This window comes from Amblyomma maculatum, chromosome 2 (genome assembly GCF_055883805.1).
Source record: "Amblyomma maculatum isolate TAMU_Amacu chromosome 2, ASM5588380v1, whole genome shotgun sequence".
In the NCBI taxonomy this organism is placed as follows: Eukaryota; Metazoa; Arthropoda; class Arachnida; order Ixodida; family Ixodidae; genus Amblyomma; species Amblyomma maculatum.
This window is the reverse complement of record NC_139345.1, coordinates 220,058,626-220,085,953: the sequence shown is the minus strand read 5'-3', so window position 1 is coordinate 220,085,953 and position 27,328 is coordinate 220,058,626. Positions and strand designations below refer to the sequence as shown.

Sequence of the window (27,328 nt, the reverse complement as noted above, 5' to 3'; positions counted from 1 at the left end):
ACCGTAGAGCAGTCCCGACAGAGTAGAAGATTGAAGGCATCGTCGGCTATGCCTTTGAGGATGTGCCCCACCTTATCAGGTTCTGTCATGTCTTTGTCGACTTTTCTGCAGAGGGCCAGAACGTCTTGTATATACGTAATGTAAGGCTCGGTAGATGTCTGGGCACGTGTGGCGAGGTCCCTCTTGGCGGCGAGTTGACGGCCAACTGGTTTTCCGAACAGGTCACGGAGTTTTTGTTTGCAAACATCCCAAGAGGGTATATCTGCTTCGTGTGTTTCGAACCACACGCGTGCCGTTCCGGTAAGGTAGAAGATGACATTGGCCAGCATCAGCGTGGCGTCCCACCTGTTGTGCTGGCTAACACGCTCATAAAGCGAAAGCCAGTCCTCGACGTCTACCTCATCTGTACCGCAGAATGTGCCAGGGTCACGGGGGTGGGCTACGACGACAGTTGGAGTTGCGGAGGTTGATGGAGCCGCGTCGGTTGTCATCGTAACGGTTCTGATGTGACGGCCACTGCGGAGATCCAGCGTCAGATTGTGTCGAACCCGCGACCTCCACCAAGATGTTACGGGGATGTACTTAATGTGACGGCACTACGATGGGCTGAACTGGACGCAAGACTTCGGTAGCCGTGCAGAATCCGCTCTCTCAGCGTCGTTCTCTTTTTCAACGCTTCGTCGTGCCTGCGTTCCTTGATCGTCGTCTTTGTCACTGAGCACATCACTTTGGTCTCGCGTTTCCCGGTATCAATATCTTCCAGCACTTTCACGTACGGCTCGTCTACCCCCTGATTTCGCAATGCCTGCATCACCGCCGAGGTTTCAACTGTGTCAAATGCTTTTTCGTAACCAATGAATGCTATGTATAAGGGCTGGTTATATTCCGAGCATTTTTCTATCACCTGATTGATGGTATGGATATGATCGATAGTAGAGTACCGTTTCCGAAACCCTGCTTGATCCTTTGCTTGATTGCAGTCTAAGGTTGTCCTGATTCTATTAGCGATTACCTTAGTAAATACCTTATACGTAACAGACAGTAAGCTGATTGGTCTGTAATTTTTAAGGTCCTTAGAGTCCCCTTTCTTGTGAATGAGGATAATGTTTGCATTCTTCCATGGTTCCGGTACCGTCGATGACACCAGGCACTGCGTATACAGGGTGGCCAGTTTTTCTAGCACGATATCCCTCCCGTCCTTCAGCAAATCTGTAGTTATCTGATCCTCTCCAGCTGATTTCCCCCCTTTCATAGTTTCTAGTGCTTTCTTGACCTCGTCCTTCGTCACTGGTGGAACGTCTGACTGTTTTTCCCTACCGCCAATCTCATTACGGTCCTGACTACTTTGGCTACTGTAGAGATCTGTATAGAACTCCTCGGCTACTTTGACTATCTTTTCCATATTAGTGATGATGTTGCCCGCCTTGTCCCTTATTGCATACATCTGGTTTTTGCCTATGCCCAATTTCTTCTTTACCGCTTTAAGGCGTCCCCCGTTCTTTACAGCATGCTCAATTTTCTCCATGTTATACTTCCTTATATCGGCCACCTTGCGCTTATTGATTAGCTTTGATATCTCGGCCAATTCGATCTGGTCTGTTGGATTGGAAGCTTTCATACTCTGCCGTTTCTTAATCAAATCTTTCGTCTCCTTAGACAGCTTACCGGTATCCTCTCTAACTATCCTACCGCCTATTTCTATCGCGCACTCAGTAATGATATCTCTGAAATTATTGTTCCTTGCCTCTAGGGTAATGTCGCCATCCTCAGTTAGAGCTGAAAACCTATTCTGTAGCGAGATCCTGAACTCTTCTGTCTTCCCCCTCACCGCTAATTCATTGATGGGTTTCTTTCGTACTAATCTGTTGCGTTCCTTCTTCAGATTTAGGCTAATTCGGGACCTCACCATCCTGTGGTCACTGCATCGCACTTTGCCGATTACCTCTACATCTTGCATAATGGCGGTGGTTGAACACATAACGAAGTCGATTTTATTTTTAGTCTCTCCGTTAGGACTTTTCCATGTCCATTTCCGGTTCTTCCGTTTGCTGAAGAAGGTATTCATGATTCGTAAGTTATTGCGCTCTACAAACTCAACTAGTAACTCCCCCCTGCTATTCCTAGAACCAATGCCATAGTCACCTACTGCCTTGTCTCCTGCCTGTTTTTTCCCTACCTTGGCATTGAAGTCGCCCATTAGTACAGTATACTGCGTCTTTACTTTTCGCATTGCCGATTCTACATCTTCATAGAAGCTTTCAACTGCCTGGTCATCATAACTACATGTAGGTGCATAGGCCTGTACAACCTCCAGTTTATACGCTTATTAAGCCTAATTACGATGCCTGCAACCCTCTCATTAATACTATAGAATTCATCTATATTACCCGCTATATACTTATTGACAAGGAAACCTGCTCCTAGTTGTCGCCTCTCTGGTAAGCCTCGATAACACAGTACATGCCCAGCCTTCAGTACAGTATATGCCTCATTCGGCCTCCTAACCTCACTAAGCCCTATGACATCCCATTTCATGCCCTCTAGTCCCTCTAACAGCACTGCTAAACTAGCTTCACTAGCTAGGGTTCTAGCATTAAACGTTGCCAGGGTCAGTTTCCAATGGCGGCCTGTCCAGTGGAGCCAGGCTTTCTTAGCACCCCCTGCTGCGTCACAGCTCTGACCGCCGCCGTGGTCAGTTGTTCCGCAGCCGCTGGTGACTGAGGGCCAGGGTTTTATGGAGCTTATCATAGGAGGTTGCGGCCAATTACTGCACCAGGGTGGCCAACTCCTGTTCTGGTGAGGGAGTTCGTTGCCGGAAGTGTTCACCGGCATCAGGTCGCACCCCAAACCTGTTTACGCAATTCCATCGACACGCGGATTTTTTTTTTTTCATCCGGTGGAGAATTGCGCAGCACCGGGATTTGAACCCCGGTCCTCTTGCATGCGAGGCGGATGTTCTACCGCTACGCCACCGCTACACCGCTGCCACCGGCTGAATCATCCGTTGCCAGAAAAATGCCGCGCGTTTCCTGCAGGTGTGCATTCCGGCCGGGACAATGCCTTTTTCAGGGGGTGTGTATAAGTGCCTCTCTGCCAAGCTTCGCAGATGAAATCCTATAGTTGCACGCTTGTAGATGACGCGAGGAGGAAGCGACGCCCATTGCACCATGCCGGTGCCGCTGTGACCGCAGCGTGCTCGGTAACTCAAGACACCCCGCGCATATCAGGAGACGATTTTACCTAGCTCTGCAGCATCAACAAACCCCTGGCTGCTTTGCTCTTTGAGATCCCTCTCTCTCACTCTCTGCCTCCGCGCTCTCCTGTCTGCTGAAAACCTGCACGCTGAGAGCGTCTCATTCTGTCACATCGAACACGGCCCGCGCTACACGCTCTTACAATACGAAGATAATACAGTCGAACCCGGATATATCGAACTCAAAGGGGATCGTGAAATAGTTCGATATATCGATAATTCGATATACAAAAATCGGCTTGGGACGGCACCTATGATGCGAAAAAACATACCGTATTTGTCGCGTAATCAACTCACTCGCATAATGAACCCACCCTCCAATTTTGCACTCGAGAATATGGAAGAAAAAAAAAAGCGTTAGGGCCAGCTCGCTCACATGCAAGCGATTAAGCGATCTCAGCGACGAGCGGCAGCGACAGAGCAAAAAATTTCCAACTTGTTGGAACTGCGTCCCTCATGCCTTTGGAGCCACCGCGGCAGCTCAAAACGAGGTTTCTGTGTCGCGGCGGCAGAAATCGCCAGTGTTTTTGCTTGCATGTCGCACTCTGTTTCAGATAGCTCCTGCAGCGCCGGGAAGCGAACTTGGCAGACTGCCCGTGATGGCTTGCACAAGCCTGGTTCGATTTATCACGCCGCGCTTGGGGCGGGCGTAGTCCACTGCCACAAAATCATTGGAAAGCGTGATACAGTAGCTGCAAATGCTGTTGGAAGCGAAAAATGCTAAAAGCCGTTGTCATGATCGCAGCTGACCGCGTGCTTTCGTTGATTCATACAAGCAAGGATAAATGACTCCCGCAAAAAAAAAAAAAAAAATGCACTTCGTAACGCCATAACTTAAGCTACGCCGCGCGTACAGCACAACGATAAGAATAGAGGACTCTCGCAAAAAAAAAAAAAAAAAAAAAAAGATAGATCTGCTGCGTCTTAACTTCCGCAGGCGCCATAGCCACGTCAGCTGCCACGCGCAGAGGGTTCGCAACACATGCTGGAGAAAGCGTCCGATGTTCTGTCTGAGGACGGGCTGAGCTGGCTTGGCGCATGCGTAGCGCGTGCTACTGCGAACGAAGGCCGGGAAAGAGAAAGGAGAGATAGCTCGGCAAAAGAATTGGCACACCCTTGCGCTTCGCTATATCGCGTTTTCCCCCTCTCATTCCCACCGGTTCTCTCTGGTTCATTCACGCACATGGCTTGCAAATGCCACGTGCTGGCGCGAGGGAAACGATAACCGCAAATGAGCGCCTTTGGGGAATGGGCGCGGCGCTGCCCTAGCCGAACTGTCCCCTCTCATTACTTCCGCGTGTGGCTTGAAAACGTGACGCGGCAAACGGCCGAGGGTGATGCGATCGTCTTTGGGGAAGGCACACTTTCCAGTGCGTGGTGCGGAGTTCGATTGAAATTGAAATTGAGTTCGATATATGACGCGGCTTTCCTATACTTTTACATGTAATTTTCAAGAGGATATTCCGTGAGTTCGATATAACCAAATTTCGATATATCCGGATTCGACTGTATATGCGTGCATTATGAGTGGATTGTGAAAACGCTGTAACATTCTCCCATACTGCGTGAACATGATATACTGCAATCACTGTCACTACTTTCCGCTCCGAGGCCAAAAAAAAGGGGGAGCTTTCGCTTTCTACCTGCGTTGACGTGGCCATTTCGTATGGTGCGCTTTCGCGTCGTCTGCTACACTGCCGGCCAATGTTTTTCTCGCCCGCTCCCGCATCACGGCGCCACATCCTCCCGCAAAAGACGGATTAACTTGGTCATATTCACAGAGAATATAAACACAGTTGTGAGCGGCCTTGCCATACAGTTGCATGTCCACTTTGTCCCTTTAAGAAGAAGCCATAAAAGGGTGCAAAAGGGTGGGATATATTAGACATTGATTCAAAGCTTCCATGCCTCAGCAGTGTTGAGCAGTTATTGAAGGAACAAGCTTGCGTGCATTAGGTTATGGCATTATATTACAATAAAAGCTCGTTAATTCGATATTGACGGGACCGTGAAAAATTGTCGAATTATCGAATGAAAACAACAAAAAAAAAAAACGAAATGAGCCCCTGAATGACATACCTTTATTTGGTATAGAAGTTAGTTATGACCATATGTTTTTTTCGGGCGAATTTGACCAGCGACAATAGCGCTAATCACTGCCAGATGCTCCGTGGCATGTGCGCAATCGGTAATCTGTTCGCAGAATTTTTCCACAACGGACAGCGCTTCTGCGGCTTCTTTAACCGTGCGCTTCGACGGCGTGGGCAGCTGTTCACAATCATCTTCTGATGAATCGTCGCTGCCGGTACTTTTAACTTCCTGAATTATGCGTCCTCAGTCAGCTGTCCGGCGACTGTGACGCCATCATCGATGGTGATGTAATCAGCAAGCCGCACAAAAGGAGGCAAGACATTGTCAAAACAGCTGTCGTTCTCTGAGTTTGCGTCAGCCGTCTCACATGGCAGTGTCTCTGCACGGCAGTCCAGTGATACAAAACCACTATGCCTGAAGCAGTTAGCGATCACTTCTGGAGGCGTCTTGGTCCATTCATGAGCCAGAATGTGTATAGCGCTGAGGAGCGTAAGCTCGTATTTCTTCCCCGCTTCCATACACAGAAGCATGCGCTGCAAGACGTGCTTTCTGTATATGCATTTCACGAACTGAATTATTCTCTGATCCATGGGTTGTAGGGCTGAGGTTGTATTAGGTGGGAGAAACACCAGCTTGATCCATTCAAGGCCCGACACCTTGCAGTCAGCCCTGCAATTATCTACAACCATGAGGACCTTGCGCTTCTCCATTCCAAAACGCCGGTCAAGCTGATGCAGCCCCGTCTGAAAAATGCTGGATGTCATCCGAGCCTTCCTGTTAGCTTGATAATTAACAGGAAGGTTCCTTGCGTTTTTAAAGCATCTAGGCTTCTGCGCCTTTCCAATCACTAAGAGCAGCAACCACTCTGTTCCCGTCATGTTGGTGGCAAGTAGAATAGTTACTCTTTGCTTGCTGCGTTTTCCTGCTGTGCATGGGTCACTTTTGAAAGTTATCGTCGTGTCCAGGAGAGCTTTAAAGAGCAGTGCTGTTTCGTCAGCGTTGAATATGTTTCTCGCGTCATACGCAGCCAGATGTTCAAGCAGGTCGTTGGTCCGCCACTCCTCGATTGCTTCTTCGCTCGCAGCAGCTCTTTCGCCACACACATTCTTGAACGTGAGATTGTGCCGGCTTTTAAAAAGAGCGAGCCAACCTTCGGAGGCTTTAAAATCTTCGCATTCATTCTTGCGGCGAATCTTTCAGCCTGTGCACAAATTAGTGGCCCACTCACAGGGAGATAGGCCTCACGTGCATTTGTGATCCAACGCAGTATGGCTTCGAGCTCCGGGTGGGCCACCATCCGCAGTCTTTTCCTTTTAGCATTGAAGCTTTCACTGTGGAACGCCTCCAAGATACTCTTTTCATTTTTGACATACGTAGCCAAGGTTGTCCTCTTCACTCCATACTTGTTCATCACGTCTTGACATGAAACGCTGTCCTTGATCGCCTTCAATATTTGCACTTTTGTGGCCAGGTCCTTCACTTCATACTTCGGCCGCTTTACTGGTGTCGCCATCGCAGCAGCACTCAGCGTCAAGATGCGCAGGCACAGCACTCTATACACACACGCAGCACAGTTAACACGTAGGTGAAGCATGACCGTAGATGCAAAAAGCACGTGGCGACGACACACGCTGAGGCGAAGCTCGACGACTCCACTGCGCGAAGGTAGGGCTAGGAAAGAACGAACTTCCGGCTGACCTCGCTCCCCTCGTGTCATTCTGCTGATGGCGATGACAGTGCGGATGGCGTATGCTGCCTTTTTTTTTCAGCTTCACACTAGCGACGCTCTTGGCTGTGTTTTTTTTGTTTTTTTTTACCCCTTCCGCAGTGAAATGTGAAATGGTGGGCTACGGGGCTATGAAACTACGTCGAATTAACCGACGCACGGCAAAATTTGGTCGAATTAACGAGAGTTTTGCCCCATAGACTCCTACGTATAATTGGAGGGACCTCGCGTGCATGTCGAATTAAGCGGTGTGCCGAATTAACGGGGGTCGAATTAACGAGCTTTCACTGTATTGTGGTTTTCGTGAAATCCCAACCTGAGATCCAGGGCGTGGCGCTGCTCCTGGGTGACATGGGCGGCCAGGTCGAGGGCCCGCTGGAGCCGGTCGTTCTCCGCATTGAGGGCCTCCACCTGGTGGTTCAGGTCACCTGTTATCTGCTGGGACAGGTTCCACCTGAAACAATTACAGGCCAGGGGAATGCCTCCTGAGGTGCAGCACAACACACGAATTCAGATAAGGCAACACAAGTTAAGGCGTACCCACCAAATGTGGTAACGAAACAATCAGAGGCTGCCAACATTTTATCTCGGTAGAAGGAGGCGAGAACCAACGAGGAAAGGCTCCCGTCAGGTTTCTAATGATAACCATCAGCAGTACCTGTCTTGCCAACAAATCTAATGCACACTGCCAGTGTGCCTAGTTAGGCAGTAGAGTGTTACCAGGAGGCCACTCTGATCAGTCAGCACGCGACACCCTCCCAGCCTACAGATGACACTGTGGAGGTAACACCATTGTCAGCTTTGCCGAGTATTCTACAGTAAAAATACAGGTGCTGTCACAGCACACAACCAGTTCAAATACTATCATTCGGAAGCAAACTTGGAAAGAAAGAAACCCACAGAAACACCATAACCGCTCTAGCCAAGCCATATTTAAAATGGGAAAATGCATGTGTGCATGCACACAAGGCCATAGGTTGGTGGACTCACTCATGAGTCGACTCACTCGGGCTCACTCAGGCTCACATTCAGATCATAATCTGAGTCGTGAGTGAGTCCGGGCTCACGTTCAGATCATGATCTGAATCGTGAGTCCGGACTCACACTCCGATCATGGTCTGAGTTGTGAGGGAGCCCGGACTCACACTCAGATCATGATCTGAGCTGTGAGAGAGTCCGGACTCACACTCAGATCATGGTCTGAGTTGTGAGGAAGCCCGGACTCACACTCAGATCATGATCTGAGTTATGAGTGAGTCCGGACTCACACTCAGATCATGGTCTGAGTTGTGAGGGAGCCCGGACTCACACTCAGATCATGGTCTGAGTTGTGAGCGAGTCCGGACTCACACTCAGATCGTGATCTGAGTCGAGAGTCTGGACTCACATTTAGATCATGATCTGAGTCGTGAGTGAGTCCGGACTCGCATTCAAATTATGATCTGAGTCGTGCTGAGTCCGACCTAGAAAGTTCCTATGAAATCAAATGAATTCTTGCTCAGAGGTTGAAGAATCATGATCTGAAGTGATCGAGTGAGTAATGGGCACAAGTCTCTTTTCTTTTCATTTTGTCATTTCTTAAAGTATGCACTCCCCCACCCCACTCCTGCTATAGCTCCAGATGGAGCTGCAGTATGTACAAAAAAAATAAAATAAAAAAAAAATTAGATCCTAGCGGACTCGAATTGCCTGTGTAGTTCTAATAATGAATAAGCGTCTTAGTGAGCTGATGATGTAGAGCAATTTCGTTGTTTTTTGTTACGCAATGATTTTGACTATGGCGATTAATGCAGGTTAATCGAACATTTGTTCTCGTTGGCGTGTTGTATGCGGTGGCTATATATTTCTTCCTTTGCTGTTTATTTTTTTGGAATATCTCGCAAATGATTTCACGGGTTGACTGCTCATTGGTGCACAGCGATTCGAATGAGCCAGGTTAGCAGTGCTTAGCTAATAATATCAGGCTATGAAGTTCGAAGAGACCTTTGCGTAAACACATTTTTTAACGTTCTTTCTTATTGCGAAAGAAGTCATAGGCTCACCACCACGGACCAAGAATCTTGTCCGATATTTCTTTTTGCGTGCCATTGCTCTAATTAGGTAGGCTGTTTGAGGAAGTCACAAATACGTGGCTACGTATGTGAGTAATTTAAATGCATTCCGGTATAGCTCAAATATTGCTTCAGTCGATTTTGTCCAAAACCTGTCCAACATCCAACATAGCTCGCCTACGGTGCCGACAATGGTGACCTCCAGGGCCGCCTTAAATTTTGACCACCCACCGCCGAAATTTAAGCTCGACTGAATTGGGCAAAAATCTGTCCAATTTAATATGACTATGGCAAACAAAATGATGACCTCCAAATTTGACCGGGCCCATCCTCAAAATTGGTCCACTCACCCGAGTAGATTGACCTCGGCCGACTTCGGACCAAAATGAATGTACAGGGTGATCCACTTCTAGCTATAGCATGGCCACTGCTTTTAAAGCCTCATTGCGTCTGACCCAGCCATTCCATAAAGCTAGGCGGCAGGCCATGCGAAGCATCACCTCCGCGTCCTACTGTGCATATATCGCTTTTCTTTGATAAGCGCCTGCATCTGCACAATGCTGCTTTGAAAGCAGTGACCGTGTTATAGCTAGAAGTGGATCACCCTGTACAACATAATTCTATTACGGCGAACACGATGGTGACCTCCAAATTCTGGTTCGGGTCACACAAGGTTTACCAACCCTCGAAATTTGATTTTGGCCAATTTGCATCAAAAGCAATCAGTTCCTAATTGCATTGACCATCCTCGACACTATGGTTACCTATAAAATTGGGAATGACCATTTCCAGAATTTGGCCCAGGCCACCTTCGAAGTTTCCCCTTTAGATTGGTATCCAACCATTTATTGACTGTGCCCGACAAGACGGCAACCATCAAATCGGCCATAGCCATTTCCAAAATTTGGCCCGTGCTATAGCAAAAAAGACCGTGCTTTCGTACTATAACCAGCTTAAAAGAGATACTCCCTACCATATTTTTTCCTTTTCCTGTAACCTTTCAACTCATTCATTACAGAAGAAAACAGTCTAACCATATAATGTTACACTTTTTTTCTATTTATTTCCCGCATTTTTATCTGTACTGCCTTCCGCCTACCTATAAAAGCTTTAGGACCGTCACTCGTTACTTGTCACGAGTGCAAATGAGTGAGTCCATGATGAGTGAGTCCTGATGAGTCGAAATGACTGAGCTCAAATGGGTCGTGAGTTGAAATGAGTGAGTGCAGATGAGTCGCGAGTCAAAAATGAGTGGGTCGAAAAGAGTGAGCTCAAATGAGTCTTGAGCTGAAATGAATGAGTAAGCCTAGATTAGTTATGAGTCTGAGTGAGCCCGAGTGAGATGTCATCATGCGTGGGTTTGAGTTCATGAGTCTGAGTGAGCCTGAGTGAGTCGCCAGCTTGCGTAAGTTTGAGTTCATGAGTGTGAGTGAGTCCAGGCCTTCCGAGTCTGAGTGAGAGTGAGCCCACAGATGGACCAAACTTTTCTGAGTAAGCCTGAGTGAGCAGACGTGATTTTGCCGACCTATGCACAAGGCTGACTGGTAGATCAAGCCAGCCCAGTAAAGGTGAAAACAGCTCATGACCACACGTGACCAAGGATGCTGGCAGGTTGTGGCAACACAGGGGAGCAGAAAACACATCATTACCTTTGTGTAAAAAGCCAGAGGAGAAAAAGACAGGGAGTCTCTTTCATAGGAGCAGTCCATTACTAGTGTGATCAGAAGTCCGCATTCCAAAGAAAAATAAACAGGCATGCATCACAACATTCCTTATTTTCTTTTTAGAAAGGTGACATGGTCTCATGAAATCATATACAGTCAAACCCGGATATATCGAACTCGAAGGGGATCGCGAAATAGTTCGATATATCGATAATTCGATATACAGAAATCGGCTTGGTACAGCACTTACGATGCGAAAAAACGATACCGCATTTGTCTCGTAATCAACTCACTCGCATAATGAACCCACCCTTTACTTTTGCACTCGAGAATTTGGAAAAAAAAAAAAAGGCGTTAAGGCCAGCTCGCTCACATGCAAGCGATTGAGCGCGCTCACATGCAAGCGATTGAGCGGTCTCAGCGACGAGCCGCAGCGACAGAGCGAAAAATTTCCAACTTGTTGGAACTGCGTCCCTCTGCCGTTCGAGCCACCGCAGCAGCTCGAAACAAGGTTTCTGTGTCACCGCGGCAGATATCGCCAGCGTTTTCGCTTGCATGTCGCACTCCGTTTGGGTCATTTCATCCTTAGCTCTTTCTTGGCAGCGTGCCAAGATGCTGCGCAGCGATAACGTGCTTATCTTTTTATAGCTCCTGCGGCGGCGGGGAGCGAACTTGGCAGCCTGCCCGCGATGGCTTGATTGCACAAGCCTGGTTCGATTTATCACGCCGCGGGCGTAGTCCACTGCCACAAAATATTGGAAAGCGTGATACAGTAGCTGCAAATCTGGTTTGAAGCGAAAAATGCTAAAAGCCGGTGTCATGATCGCAGCTGACCGCGTGCTTTCGTTAATTCATACATGCAAGAATAAACGACTCCCGCAAAAAAAAAAAAAAAAAAGCCGCTTCGTAACGCCATATCTTACACTACGCCGCGCGTACAGCACAACGATAAAAATAGACGACTCTCGGGGGAAAAAAAAAAAAAAATCTGCCTCTTGTTAACTTCCGCAGGCGCCATAGCCACGTCAGCCGCTGCGCGCAGAGTGTTGACAACACACGCTGGGGAAAGCGTCCGACGTTCTGTCTAAAAACAGGCTTGTCGCATGCGTAGCGCGTGCTACTGCGAACGAAGGCCGGGAAAGAGAAAGGAGAGATAGCTTGGCAAAAGAATGGGCACACCCTTGCGCTTCGCTCTGTCGCGTTTTTCCCCACTCGTTCCCACCGGTTCTCTCTGGTTCATTCACGCACAAGGCTTGCAAACGTCACGTGCTGGCGCGCGGGAAACAATAACCGCAAATGCGCGCGCCTTTAGGGAATGGGCGCGGCGCTGCCCTAGCTGAACTGTCCCCTCTCATTACTTCCGCGCGCGGCTTGAAAACATCACGCGGCAAACGGCCGAGGGTGATGCGATCGTCTTTGGGAAAGGCACACTTTCCAGTGCGTGGTGCGGAGTTCGATATATCGAACGACCGGCGAAATTGAGTTAGATATATGACGCGGCTTTCCTATACTTTTACATGGGATTTTCAAGGGGATATTCCGTGAGTTCAATATAACCAAAATTCGATATATCCGGGTTCGACTGTACTCCCATGAACAATAAGCACGCTGCTAAGTGGCATTTATCAGTTTTCTTCTGTCCAAGACACAAACAGCCAAGGGCGATATGTGTAAAGAAGGCGAACAAATGTTTCAGTATGAATGACTCCACCTCGCCAATGTCATCGAAAAGTTGAAAAAGCTGTACATTTCCACATGAAATGTAGATGCATGGTAAGCTGCTTGATCAACGAATGCACTGTGAGGCCAGGGAAGTGGCATGGGTTCTGGACACTAGCACTGCATGCAAACTGATGCAAAATCCATCAAATGTGGAGATTTTTTTCCTTCATACAGCCGTCAGCCCTGTCCACACTGGATGTGTCTCGCTTCCTTGTTTTTGAGAGTAATTCGCCATATTCCGACAATTTGTGGTGCTGTTGGCTGTGCTGCGAGGCATAAGAAAGAAAACGGTACCAGTTTCCACAAGTTTCTTGTGGTCGAATAGAAGTTTCGCCTCTATTAGACCTAGAGTAGGTCAAGAAGTGTCACAGCCTCTTGGACGATGGCTAGCACTTCTGCATTGAAACTTGATCAGTTTGTTTGCAACTCTTAATCCTCCTTGGTGACAAGACAAACAGGGAAGGAACAAATGCCTGTAGCTCGTTCTCATTTTGTCATACACTCAACACAACACATGCAGAAATGACATCCTGGTGCATGTAGATAATCCTAAGTCGAGTGGAGGGGAACCAGGAAAGAAGGATGCAAAGACTGCTGCCAGTCCTCCTCAGCAGTCACACCAAGCCGCTGAAAGCGAAGCTGCCAAAAAGCACTTGGGAAATAGAATGACGCATAGTGTCTCTTTTCACTTTTGCAGGCTTCAACAAGTGACTCTTCTCAGTCCAAGAAAGCAAATAAGCATAGCTAGACTGTCTAGAAGAGGAGGTATGAAAACCGGCCGGGAGAAACTGGTCCTGCTTGCATGAATTCTGCGCAGCGATGCTGTACTCTGGGGCGCCGTTAGCTGAATGTTACAAGTTAAAGCAGGCATAAGTGTTCTTTAGACATGAAAAAGGCTGTAGCACACTGCTTTTGTTATACAGCTTTCGAGCATGGGGAAATATGATAGCATTTTCGTGCATCTGTGATAATGCAGTGAGAGTTTCCTGCTTTCGTAAAGCCTATGAATTTTCATGGTGTCTTCTTAGGGCACAATGCATGCGCAATATTTTTATTTTCTTTTTTTCTCTCAGGTGGACACTGTAGGTATTGCCAGGATCGCCCAAGAAGCTTTTCTTATGTCCGTTAAAAGTCCACTGAAATGGGTCACCAAGAAGGGTAAACAACGCCATAACACTGATAGATATTGAACCACCCATCATTCTCCCGCAAAAATTTTCGGTCTAGCTTCTGCAACACCAGAGATATCGGCGATTAAAAATGGCCCTTCCAATTTTCCCTCTCAACTCGTACGCCGAAGGGAACCATAAAAAAAGAAAGAATACAAACAAGTTCAAAGCTCCGCCCAGAAATACGTCACTTCGACGAACCTCCGGTTGCCTCGTGCTCACTCGCTGGCGTACTCGCGTCAGCCCGTCCTCGCTAGCACACGCCTGATCAGTTCGCTAGTTCGCGCAGCGACGGTTAGTGTAACCGTGAACCTGTGGTTAGCCCATGTTACACGGCGGACATAACTAAGGTTACACCACTAACCGCGGTTATAGCAAAACGAGCTTGGCGACCTCGGTTTGCGTCGTTAACCAAGGTTATGGCGGCATCTGTTGACGGAGGCTACTCGTCGGCGCCCGAGTGCGCGAAACGTACGAGCGGGTCTGCTTCACAAAGTTAATCATTTGCCCACTGTATCACGTTTAAAGATCAATGTACAGAATATGGTGCCACACGACATCTTCGATTACGGCCGACAGTGCAGCGACTGCATACTGAATCCTTGTCTTGCCTGCAGTATTGTTTGAACGGCTTGTTGCTGAGCAGAACGTCACAAAATGCGCGGCCTTAGCTATGAAAGTACACGAGTTTGCAACGCTTGCAGCACGGGGTGCCGCGAGTAGGCTGAGGCACATTACACAATTACCGCGGGGGTGGGGCATGTGAGCGCGGCGAACAATGGCGTCATGCGTGACCGTCCCTAGTCGTCACTAGGAATAAATTGTTTCGCTTCGAAGCTAAGGCGGTCGGCGCTTTGTAACTGATCAACGCTGTCGTAAATCGTCTACTTATGAAACTGCCTTATTGTGAATCCTATCCTGCCATAGTAAAATAATTATAGGATTAACTCTGGCGATGCATTATTCGCAGATCTAGTACAAGCAGATCGGATGAGCCGAAATGCACCAGCGGCAGCTGGCTTGAGCAGAAACTTGCTTGTATCACGATTATCGCTCTGACCAGCAATTTGCTGCTAGTCAGCGATTCTCACGAGGGCTTCATACTTGATATTCGACTCAGTATTCCAGACACCAACAAATTTTAGCACGCTTTATTTCGGACATCGGTGCTAACGATCCGCCGTGTCATTCGCATACGGTATGCAGGAAGAGGGGCCACAGCGGCGGTGTTTACGGCGGTCGAGGAGGTGCTGCCATCGTGCGGTGCTTGACCGTGCTGTTGACGCCTCGTCGGACGACACTCCGGTACTCCTGAAACCCCGTTATATAAATAAGATATTTGTAAATGCAGCTTCGTTCCGCCAATCACTGCGTCGCTTCGGTTGTCGTACTTGATGGGCAATGGCCGCCTTACCGATAAATGCGGCGAGCTGTGTAACAACAGCCTGCACATAGTTCGAGCAGCGCACGAGCAGACAACTTTCACAGCTACCGGAAGTGTGTCCGTGACGTCATGGCTGCAGTGGCCGCAGTGAATGGCAGCTTCTAGAAAGCCTTGCCAGTCAACTCACCCGTGACGTCACGGTTTAAGGAAATAGTTCCATGCGACACCGCCAAGCGATGACCTCTCTGCCCGCGAATTTCAAAAAACGCTGTTTTTAAAAATTAATAATAAATTGCTGGCTTTGTTCCAAGGAGTCATACTTTGGGTTAATGCTCAAAAAGATTTGTTCTACACATTGAACACGTTTATCAGGGGCTTCTTGGTGGTCGTTTCAGTGGACCTTTAATTTGCAGTAAGTGTTATCACATTCGAAAGCAGTCCAATCTGTTGCCTGCCAAGGCAGCCCACTGATTCAGTTACTTGGTTAATTGTTAACCAAAGTTAATTGTTCCTTGGAAATTAGCCGTCTCTACTGGCCTCATGCAACCTACCTGAACGAAATTAAGCTTAACGAAATTAAAACCATGTGCTGTGAGCTTGGTTTGCTGTACATCTATTGTCAATCCTTCCTGCGAGTATACGCTTCCGGTTCTGTTTGTGTCTTCTTTGAAGGAACATACTTCTTAGAGATGTTTGTCCACTTTTGTCCTTTGGAAATGCGGCAGGTGAGGAAACCCTCTCTTTTAATATTTGTACTGGAGCGTTGCGCGGTATTATGACCTCATTATCTTTCGCAATGCGATTGAATTCACGCTGGATATACCTGCTGACAGACAACTCTAGAAAAGAAAAATTTGCGTTTTGCTTGACTGATGCCATCAAAACGCAAATGTAGAGGTGGGAGACGTACAGCACACCAATACACCCACTACACTTTAGTTTTGTTTGTTATTAAATCTGTAAGGAAGTCAAAGGACATACAGTGTCACAGCATTGCCATCGTTATCGCTTGTCTCCGGCGGCCACATCTCGCGCTGAAGCTGTGCCTTGCGGCTGGCAATTCTATCTTGCTGTGCTCAAACTACTGGCAGCGCTAGACGTTGGCCCAAGCTGTTAAATCCTGATTTCACTTGGTGGAAGTGCGGGGTAATTAGAGAATCCTGTAGTCCATGGTCGTCTCCTATGGTCCTAGTTAAGAAGGAGGATGGCTCAATACAATTTTGTGTTGATTATCGCCACCTTAACAAAATTGCTCATCGAGATGCGTACCCCCTCCCACGAATCAACGATGCCCTAGACTGCTTGCAAGGCGCAGAATTTTTTTCCTCCCTCGATTTGGCAGCGACGGATCGTGTGAAGACCGCCTTTATTACCCCAGACGGACTATACGTATTTAACGTTATGCCATTCGGACTCCATAATGCCCCAGCCACATTTTAAAGATTAATAGACACCATACAGCATGGCCTAAAATGGAATATCTGTTTATGCTACCTGGATGATATCGTCATCTTTTCAACGACTTTCCCACCCACCTGACTAGACTTCGCCAGGTCTTCACATGCCTAGCCCGCGCCGGTCTTCAACTGAACCTCAAAAAGTGCCGCTTTGGTGCTCGCCAGCTCACAATACTCAGACACGCTGTGTGCAAAGATAGAGTTCTGCCTGATCCTGAGAAGCTGCGCGCCGTTGCTGACTTCCCAAAACTGACCTCTTTAAAACAACTTTAAAGCTTTGTGGGCCTCTGCTCGTACTTTCGTCGTTTTGCTCAAAATTTCGCATCCATCATAGCCCCCCTTACAGAATTTCAGAAAGGCACCCCTAACCTCTCCTCTTGGTCGCTAGCCTGCGATGATGCATTTGCGACGCTGCACCATGTTCTGACGTCACTGCCAATCCTTCGCCATCACGACCCTGCTGCCCCTACAGAACTTCACACAAATTCCAGTGGTGTCAGCCTCGGCACCATCCTCGCCCCAGAGCTTCCTGGCTTCTCCGAATACGCTGTCGCCTACACAAACTGTGCTCTTACCAAAGCAAAGTCCAATTACTCCGTTACCGAAAAGGAGCGCTTAACTATCACGTGGGCTATAACGAAGTTCTGCCCTTACTTATATGGCCACTCCTTACAGGTAGTTACGAATCATCACGCTCTCTGCTGGCTCACGTCTCTCAAGGATTTGTCTGGCCGTCTCGGTCGCTGTACTCTCAGGCTTCAGGAATACAACATCCGTGTAGTGTACTGCTCTGGCCACAAGCACTCTGATGCCGACGCTCTTTCTCAGTCACCGGTGCGCTCGCCTGACTCGTCATCCCCTCCTCAAGGATCCTTGACAGCGCTCACCATTGAGGATAGGCCTTCTGAGCAACGACAAGATCCTTGGGTTTCTAACCTGCTAGATATCCTTGGCACCACTTCCGCAGCTCCGACACCTATCGCGCTGAAGCTGTGCCCTGCAGCTTGCAATTCTATCCTGCTGTGCCCGAACTACTGGAAGCGCTAGACGTTGGCCCAAGCTGTTGAATCCTTATTTCACTCAGTTATTTTTAAAGCAAGTAGATGCGCATAGTCAGCCTTCCGTCAAAGTGATCTCAACAAGTCGGTACATGAAAAAAGAAGCCATCTAGACATGACTTGCTCAGACGAAGACAAGTCCACTTGTTGAAACGTTGGCTCATCTGCGAACTGAGGCGTACCCCATTTACCCTTGTTCAGTTCTTCTTCATACCATGCAAACCATCTTCTTCCTTTCCTTCTACCTAGTATATCCCTAGTCGCACCCAGAAACGTAGCACCATCTTTCAGACTTTTTCCTTTCACGTTGATGGTATCTTTGCAGTACGCAGCATATGTAGCAAACTACATAAAACACACATAACAAACAACGCCAAACCACACACTGATTGGGTTCTTTCCGCCGTCTTCCCCAAGACATTGACGGTGCCCCTGACTGCAGCGGTAGTCACGTGGAGAGGGCCACCCCTCTCTATGGACAGCACGTGCTCCCGCTCTGGAAACCCTAGTGTGGCTAGGGTCTTGACGATCTCTGGCAGTGTTATTTCCTGGATTATCCAACACACACAGAAGACCACTCTGACCCAAATAGAATAAGTGTATTACATGAGGTTTAACGTCCCAAAATAAAATCAGCTATGAGGAATAGAAAATTAGCAGAATAAGATCAAGCAGACCACCGACTTGGATAATAATTTCTCAGCAGAGTGACTGCTGTTTCTCTTATAAGTTTAAGGGGAAAATGCAGCTCTCCCAAAGCCTTCTCCATCCACCTGCGGAGCGAGATCTCGACTGCTGCCTCCAAAACCCATTTTTCTCAAGCAGAACAAAGTGAGAATAAAGCAATAGAAAAGGCTGGTACTCAGCAGTGTCACTAATTAAGAGCATGCACGCACCTGTCCATAGAGTCACCCTGGTTGTCCTGCTGCTGTGTGGCTGCCTCTTGGGCCGCCTTGAGTGCCCCACCCAGGCTAGAGAGGTCGGCAAACACGGCCTCGCGCAGCTGGCCCAGGTCACGGCGGAGCTGGCCAAGGTCCTCCTGCCACTGGGACACCACGAAGAGCCGGGACTCCAGGCCCCCCCCTTCCTGCATTGCACCACGGTTATTACACCTCCCATGCTTCTGCTGCCCGGTGCACCACGGCAAGAGGCACTGCAACTAGAGTCTCCTTCCACCCCACACTGAAGCCCCCAACTCAAGTTACACCATTGTCCCATGACCACTGTCTCAAGTTATGCCACTTACGAATGCAATAAAAAAATAAAAAACTAGATGATATCACTTTCAGTTTATTTATTTTCACGATTTTGCTGGAAGGTTTCCTGGATAAAAGCTGCTAGAGCAGCTTGACAAAGTCCAGGAAACCGTTGCAAGGCATGACGTACACAGCAAGTGTGACAACAAAAATGTAACAATGAAATAATACAAACATAATGAAAACTCTCAATATACAACAGAAAAGAAACAAGACAAAGACCCACGTATAAAAAAAAATTTTTTCATACAAAAGTAACAGAGCTGTAAGGTAAATAAGAGAAAATATGTTGTGGGAATGTCAGTGACTGCTACAGCCCTTCATTGTTAGACGTTACTCCAGTCGGAAATATTTCGTGGAAGGAATGAGTATTTAAAGCAGTTAATTCAAACACGAAAAGGAGTTAAAGTTAGCTGGTGTCATTGTCGATTGAATATATATTAATTGGTAAATAAATTTAAGCCGTGCACAACAACTTCGCTCAGTTATTGTCGGAAGGCCAGCTTGAATTAAAAGATGTGTTACTGATGTATGTCGGTAATTGTTATACAGTCAAACCCGGTTATATCGAACCCGGATATATCGAATTTTGGTTATATCGAACTCACGGAATATCCCCTTGAAAATCCCATGTAAAAGTATAGGAAAGCTGCGTCATATATATCGAACTTAATTTCACTTGTCGTTCAATATATCGAACTCCGCACCCCGCACTGGAAAGTGTGCCATCCCCAGAGACGATCGCATTACCTTTGGCTGTTTGCCACTTGACGTTTTCAAGCCATACGCGGAAGGAATGAGAAGGAACAGTTCAGCGACGGCTGGTCTGGGATGCGGCCATTCCCCAAAGGCGTGCGCATCTGCAGTTATCGTTTCCCGCGCGCAAACACATGACATTTGCAAGCCATGTGCGTGGGTGTGCCCATTCTTTTGCCGAGCTATCTCTCTTTTTCAGCACGCGCTACACATGCGAAGCCCGTTTTCAGACAGACGTCGGATGCTTTCTCCAGCGTGTGTTGCGAACCCTCTGCGCGTGGCACCTGACGTGGCTATGGCGCCTGCGGACGTTAAGAAGCGGCAGCTCTCTTTGTTTTTTTTTTGTTTTTTTTTTAGAGTCATCCTTTCTTATTGTTGTGCTGTTCGGACGTTAAGCGGCGGCAGTATTTTATTTTTTTTATTTTTTTTTTATTTTCTTGCGGGAGTCGTTTATCCTGCATGTATGAATCAACGAAAGCACGCGGTCAGCTGCTGCGATCATGGCGCCCGCCCCAAGCGCGGCGTGGCTTGTGCAATCAAGCCATCACGGGCACTCTGCCAAGTTCGCTCCCTGCCATCGCAGGAGCTATCAAAAGATAAACGCGCCCGGACGTTATCGCTGCGCAGCATCTTGGCACGCTGCCAAGAAATGAGCTGTTTATGAGACCACCGAAACAGAGTGACGCGCGCCATCGACATGCAAGCGAAAACGCTCGCGATTTCTGCCGCGGCGACACAGAAACCTTGTTTTGAGCTGCCGCGGTGGCTCGAGTGGCGAGAGGGACGCAGTTCCAACAAGTTTGAAATTTTTCGCTCTGTCGCTGCCGCTCGTAGCTGAGATCGCTCAATCGCTTGCATGTGAGCGAGCTGGCCTTTACGCATTTTTTTTTCTTCAAATTCCCGGGTGCAAAAGTGGAGGATGGGTTCATTATGCAAGTGGGTTGATTACGCGACAAATACGGTATCGTTTTTTCGCATCGTAAGTGCCGTCACAAGCCGATTTCTGTATATCGAAATATCGATATATCGAACTATTTCGCGATCCCCTTCGAGTTCGATATATCCGGGTTCGACTGTATATGTATCGTGCCGCCCTCTTTTGAACCTTCTCCAATTTATTCATGTTAGTTTGTGTGAAGGAGTCCCAAATGATAGCAGCATAATCTAAGGTAGGCAGAACAATACATTTGTAAACAAGCAGGCGTACAGATGGGGTAGAAAACCGCAATGCCCGTCTCAAGAAAAAGAGTTTAGGAAAAGTGTTACACATAATTAAGTAAATATGTTTATTCCAACTAAGATTGTTGGTGACCCAGAGCCCTAGATATTTATATTCTGCTACTTCAGTCACTGTCATGCGGTTAATACAATAATCGAAGGGTAAGACTTTCTCTATGTGAGTGATTCTCATTAGTACAGTTTTTTTCAAAGTTAATAAACATTTGCCATTCTTCATACCATGCGAAAACGGTTTGCAACAAACTATTAAGTAGTAGTTGATCGGAGACACTCCTGTATAAATAACACAATCATCAGCATAAAGTCTAATTTTCACAGGAATGTTAACAACAATATCATTATTGTTGACCTTTAATCAAGCAGTTCATCATTACTATGTCTGGAGTCAATCATATTTCGATGAATATCGCAATATCGCTTTGATTGTAGAAGTAGAGCGATATGGGCGAGTTGGTATCTATCCATATCAAACAGTGTGAAAAAGACTGGGACTAAGGACGACGCAGGACAAGCGCTGACTCTCAACTAAAATTTTATTCGCCATAGTAGACTACTTGTACACATGGGCAAAAGAAATCACTGAAAAGAGGAAGGAAAGGCTTAAAAGTGCAAAAAAAGCTATGAATAAGAAAAGTATGTGAAAAGGTAAGCCACCTCATCTTCTCTATAGATATGCAATCTCAATCTTGTTTAGATGTATGTTCGGTTTGCTGATACACATGTCCTGATGTTTTGCAATGTAAAAGGATTCAACTACCTCTCGCGTTGTCTAATTGAAGTGGCGATACAATATTTTCGTTGATCTGAACAAACGAGAGCACCCCTTGCACGTGAGACAGTGGGCAGCTAATTCTCGTCTGTTACGGGCGTGTTGCTGTGCTCTTGAAGGCTTGTGTTGAGACATCTTCCTGTTCGCCTTATGTAGTTGGCGCCGCAGGAGAGGTCAAACTGATACATGATGCCTTTGGTGCATTCAACGTGGGCTTCATGACGTGTAGTGCAGCCCTCACGACCAACACTGTTCGGAGCTTCGAGCTTACGATGCACAAATGGGCATATCCGTGCTGATCTCATCGGAGCAGATAGAAACACATCCACCTGATATCGCTTTGCCATATTTTTCAGACCATACGAGAGGAGATTAATATACGGGATAACTAAAAATTTCTTCTTATTTCTGTTTTGCCGGATAGGGGTTGTTTGTGTTAGTTTCACTCCTTTAACCAGTTCTCCGGAGACGTGTGCTAACATTGTTGCGGGTAGGCTGCTTGCCTCAGTTTGGTGACCTGAGCTTCGAAACTGCTGTCCATCATGTGGAAATATGACTTCTTCAATGCATTTTTGAAGCATAATTTTGCTACAGTTGAAACAGGATCGGCTTCATGGACCTGGCGTTGCAACACCAGCAAATAGGATGTTTATTCATTTTTATTTGAATATCTAAAAAGTGTAGTATAAATTGTCTTTGGCTGTCTCAAATGTGAATTTCAGCCTGGAACCACATTCCTTAAACACTTTCCAAATATTTACAATTTTGCCGTTGAAAAACGACCGATCCGTAAAAAATCAAGCAATCATCTACAAATCTAAATGTCTTTTCATGAAGCCCAACCAAAGCAAGTTCCAGAGATTTGTACACATCATCAACATCATCATCAGCCTGACTATACCCACTGCAGGGCGAAGGCCTCTCCCATATTTCCCTGTACACATAGTTCACAAAAATTTCGCATAGAATCGGGGCTACACTTGAACCAATACAAACTCCGGTTTTTTGGATAAATAGTCCCAGCCAACGAACAGGGAGCATAGACAAAAATGCAGAAATTCTAGAAAACTGTCTATAGATATCCCACGCTTGCCTGTAAATGCAAGCTTATTGTTGTCCTTCGTTATGCCTTTGCATACACAATGCAAAACACTGTCTTGAGAAAGAGAATAGTACAGATCCGTTTTCTGAATTTGAATTTTCGCTTTCCTAACGCCAATTATATTCTTTGTGGTGATTTTAACTTTCCCAATATTGATTGGATGAGCTTATCTGCATCCTGCCGCCATTCCAAGGATTTTATTGACCTCGCTCTTATATTTAATGTTGCCCAAACTGTAAGCATGCCAACTCGTAATAACAACACACTGGATCTAGTCTTTTCCACCAATCCCAATCTGATACAGTCAGTGCAATGTGTCAGTGGTGTGAGCGATCACGAAATGCAGCTGTTCGACTTATCCCTCCACACCTCTGTCCGACAGCAATCCATAAAACACATATGAGACTACAAGTGGGCAGACGGGTCTGGCATAAACAAAAAGTTAGAAATATTTCATCATTCCTTTCGAGAAACTGCTTCCCTAAAATCTGTGAATGAAAACTGGTTGTTATATAAGCACTAACTCTTACCACTGATTCATAATTACATCCCTCTCGTCTCTATTCGTGCTAATACAGAAGAACACTGGTACATTCGAACCCACTTATAACGCTTACCACTGATTCATAATTACATCCCTCTCGTCTCTATTCGTGCTAATACAGAAGAACACTGGTACATTCGAACCCACTTATAACGATACCGGTTTTAACAGTATATCAGTTACAACAATGAAAAGCTGCTGCACCATCCACTTTTGTAAGTTTTCTATGGTAAAATAACCCGCTTACTACAATGCCCCTTTCCCACATTATCGGTTATAACAATGAAGTCTGGCTGCTGAGTGTTCGTGCCAAAGGTAGTGAATGCGAAATCCTTGAAAAGAAAAAAATTCCAGCTGCTGCACCCTCCCCACATCATGCTCATAATATAGAACCTGTTTTCCGGCCTTCTTCGCATCGCCAGCCTCGCACATATCTATCCCGTCGCCTTTCCAACCCTCCGAACCCTAATGGGCTGCGCCCATAGCTCTACGCCGCACCACTCTCCGAAATACGCATGGACTTCACCAATGCACCGACAGCGCTTATTTGCTCACTCGCCCCTCATTCTGCGTAGTTCTGCCTAAGGATTTGGTTATTTGTGTTAGTTGATTGTGTCAAAGTCGTTCCTGGCCACATGGTTTCTCTATCTCGTTTGAATTGCCACTGAAACGGAAGATGGCTGATCCGCCCGCTGAATATCGGATGACGTTGCCAGTGAACAGAAAGCGCACTGCTATTGACTTGGAGACGAAGTGCAGTATCGTGAAGGACTACAAGGACAATAACAAAGTGTTGACTTGGTTAAGAAGTATGCACTATCGCAACCGAAGGTGTCGACGATCATCCGATCCGCTGAGAAGTTCGACAAAGAAAAGTGCTTGCTTGATAGTGGGTGCAAACGCGTTCGACCAGGTGCCTATAAAGAGGTGGAGGAGGCCCTCTACAAGTGGTTTCTTGGAGCCCGTGCCCAGAACTTGCCTATTACCAGGCCGAATCTGGCCACAAAGGCGAAGCAGTTTGCCCTACTGATTAACAATGTGGACTTCCAGCCAGGTGGCAGCTGGATAGTGCTTCAAAGAGAGGTACAGCATTGTATACAAAGCTGCCATCAGCGAGGGAGCTTTGCTTGAAGTGGAGGCGAAGGAGAAGTGGCTGCAGGAAACACTGCCCCGCACTCTCGATGACTACGGTGACACCGACGTATACAATGACGACGAAACGGGGCTGTTTTTTTTTTGATGTCGCCCTTCAGGACGCATGCCCTGAGAGGAGACACATGCAAGGGCGCCAAAAATAGCAAGCTGTGCCTCAGTGTTTTTGTGCGCAAACATGGACGGGAGCGACGAGTGCCCCGCATTTGCCACTGGGAAGTCAAAATTCCCCCTGCTTCCACAGTGCTGCCAGGATACCAGTACGTTACCATAACAATCGCAAGGCATGGACGACGCGATAACTTTCTTGCGAGTGGCGGTTAGATTTAAATCAGTGCATCAAGCGATCGAAGAGGAAGGTGGCGCTCGTCCTGGATAATTGCAGTGCCCACCACTCCATGTCCAAGCTCTCAAATGTAGAAGTTTTTTTCGTGCCTCCGAACACGACGGCAGGCTTGCAGCCCATGGACCCCGGCGTGATCGTCAATTTTAAGGTGATGTATTGTCGCCGCATCGTGAGAAAGTTAGCCTTCTTGATGGACATGGCCGTGCACAAGAAGCAGGGAGCAACCAGACTTGAAAATCAATCTGCTGATGCCCGTGCAGTTTATATTTGGTGCATGGTGCGAAGTTGGCGCTTCTACGGTGCGGAACTGCTTTAGGAAAGCAAGCTTTTTCCGAGGCAGGAGTGACTCTGAGGAAGCCTACAAAGTTCCCACCGATGAAGTGATGCCAGAACTTTAGTCCGGGTCGATGAGGATGCTTCAGTTTCTGCATGAGGACGACGATTAGTAACGTCAGAACTTCTCACCGATGAGGTTCACGTCGTGAACGTGCTTTAATCAGACAGTGACGACATTGACGGCAACGGCTGCAGCGATAACTGGTTAGGGCAGGTTGCCTCAACGTTGTCCTCGCAGGAGGCCCTGCAGTTGGTTCCGTCTCTCTGGGGCTTCGTTTTCATGAGGAATATTCCACTGTATTATGTAGAGTACTTGGATGTCATGGAGAAGGATGTCGGCAAGCTTTGCGTGAGGCAAGCAACGCTGACAGACATGGGGTTTTCTCGTGCAAGCCAAGTATATGGTGAGATGCTTGGGGCGATTTCACCCCAGCATTTCTTCGGAGTTCCTCAAGCTGAGAGGCAGCCGCGACAACCTTCTCGTATTTTTTACAAGGCTCCTTTCAGGGCCAGCAAAACGATGGCTCCGCGGAGCTCGCATGTCACTGCCGTCCGTGACCCCTCTTTGCAGTTTTACGCTTTTTTTCGTGCAACAAATTCATTATAATTATCGGTTATAGCAATAAAATTTTCGTGGCACCTGAATATTGTTATAAGTGGACTCGACTCTATTCGAACGCTTTGAGAAAGCTATTCCAAAAGAAAAAAAAACCTTTTTCATGCAGCGAAGACATCAGATTGTGAACTTTAATGGGAAAAATGTTTTACTTGACTGAAGGAATATGCAAAGCTTTGAGAAGATCAAAGAAGAAGTTTCAACCCCAGGACCTACTCAGCATCCTCTCTACCACCCAAAAATTTTGGAATATACTTGTTCCTATGCGTTGTAAAAGCCATAACATTTCCTTATTTAATCAAAACAGCTTCCAGTGCTGAATGATCAGCGCTCTGATGTCATAAATTCATACTTCTCTTCTATTTCCACGCATGAACCTGTCCTGAACACTCCCATCCTATCTCCTTTAAACTTTGCTCAGAAGCCCACCATTCATATCAATTCTGAAGGAATCACAAAATTGATCGACAGTTTAAAGCTGTCAAGTAGCCCTGGCCCTGACAATATCCCTGCGAAGGTGCTTAAGTCCACAAAGGTTATTTCCAGCCTACAGATTATATTTAACCAGTCATTAGTTCACAGTTCGATTCCAAATGACTGGAAACTAAGAGTACCCCAGTGCTCAAAACAAAAAACAGCTCGAATCCATCCAATTATCACCCAATTTCATTAGCTTGCATAGCCTGTATGGTCATGGAACACATCATTTACTCACAAGTTGCAAGCCACCTTGTTAATAACTGATTTTTCTTTCAGAATCAACACGGCTTCTGCCCCTGTCTTTCATGAGAGACCCAACTCTTTGAATTCACTATTGGCCTTTTCTTCCAAACCGACGTCATATTCCTGCACTTTTCCAAGGCATTCGATCGCATCCCCCACCAAAGACTGATGTTTAATCTTTTATGCCTTTGTATTGATCCACTGACTTTATCCTAGATTAACTATTTCCTCATGAACCACTTTCAATACACAGTCATTAGAGGGTACCATTCCGCCACTCATGAGGTAATCTTGGGCGTGCCGCAAGGATCCGTGTTTGGGCCCTTGCTATTCCTTATCTTCATAAATGCCCTCCCTTCTGGCACAGCACCATCCATCCGTCTGTTTGCTGACGACTGTGTGTTATACCGTCGCATTTCTTCTCACGATGGCAAAGAAACCCTTCAAAATGACTTATGTAAAATTGAAACGTATTCATACTGGATGATGAAACTGAATGTAACCAAATGTAAATTCATGCAGGTCTCGCGTAAACGTTCTATTTCCTATACATATTCACTAAAGGCAACTGTTATATCACAGGCTGAATCTTACAGGTATCATAGCAAGACTCCAAGCTGGGCTTGTTACAGGTATCTCGGCGTCCTAATCAGCAATAAACTAACATAAAATGAGCATATCCCAAAACTAGCTGCTGACACTTTGACAACTCTAGGCTTCATTTGCATCCATTTGCAACTGCCATACATTCGCAAACTTGCGTACGAAACCTTCATTCGCCCGAAGCTCGAATATGCCTTCACAATTTGGTCCCCCATCAGATGTACTTAATTAACGATATTGATTCCATCCAGAACCATGCTGCCCATTTTATATTGTTACGAGTGGGCGCCGACGGGTAACACCACTCTGAA

At 46.9% G+C, this 27,328-nt stretch overlaps 1 protein-coding gene across 8 annotated transcripts in view; it reads right to left on the bottom strand.

The window, feature by feature from the left end:
* Positions 1-27,328, bottom strand: part of LOC146201321 (uncharacterized) — a 464,239-nt gene that overhangs the window by 259,004 nt on the left and 177,907 nt on the right. For all 8 annotated transcript variants that reach the window (XR_014705310.1, XR_014705311.1, XM_084595762.1 and 5 more), the window contains 2 exons: positions 18,472-18,662; positions 7,387-7,524 (listed from right to left, as the gene is read on the bottom strand). Coding sequence is in view for 6 of the 8 variants with exons in the window: in XM_084595762.1 (XP_084451888.1) it covers positions 7,387-7,524; positions 18,472-18,662 (329 nt within the window). In the remaining 2 variants the exon portion in view is untranslated. The remainder of the gene's footprint in view (positions 1-7,386; positions 7,525-18,471; positions 18,663-27,328) is intronic.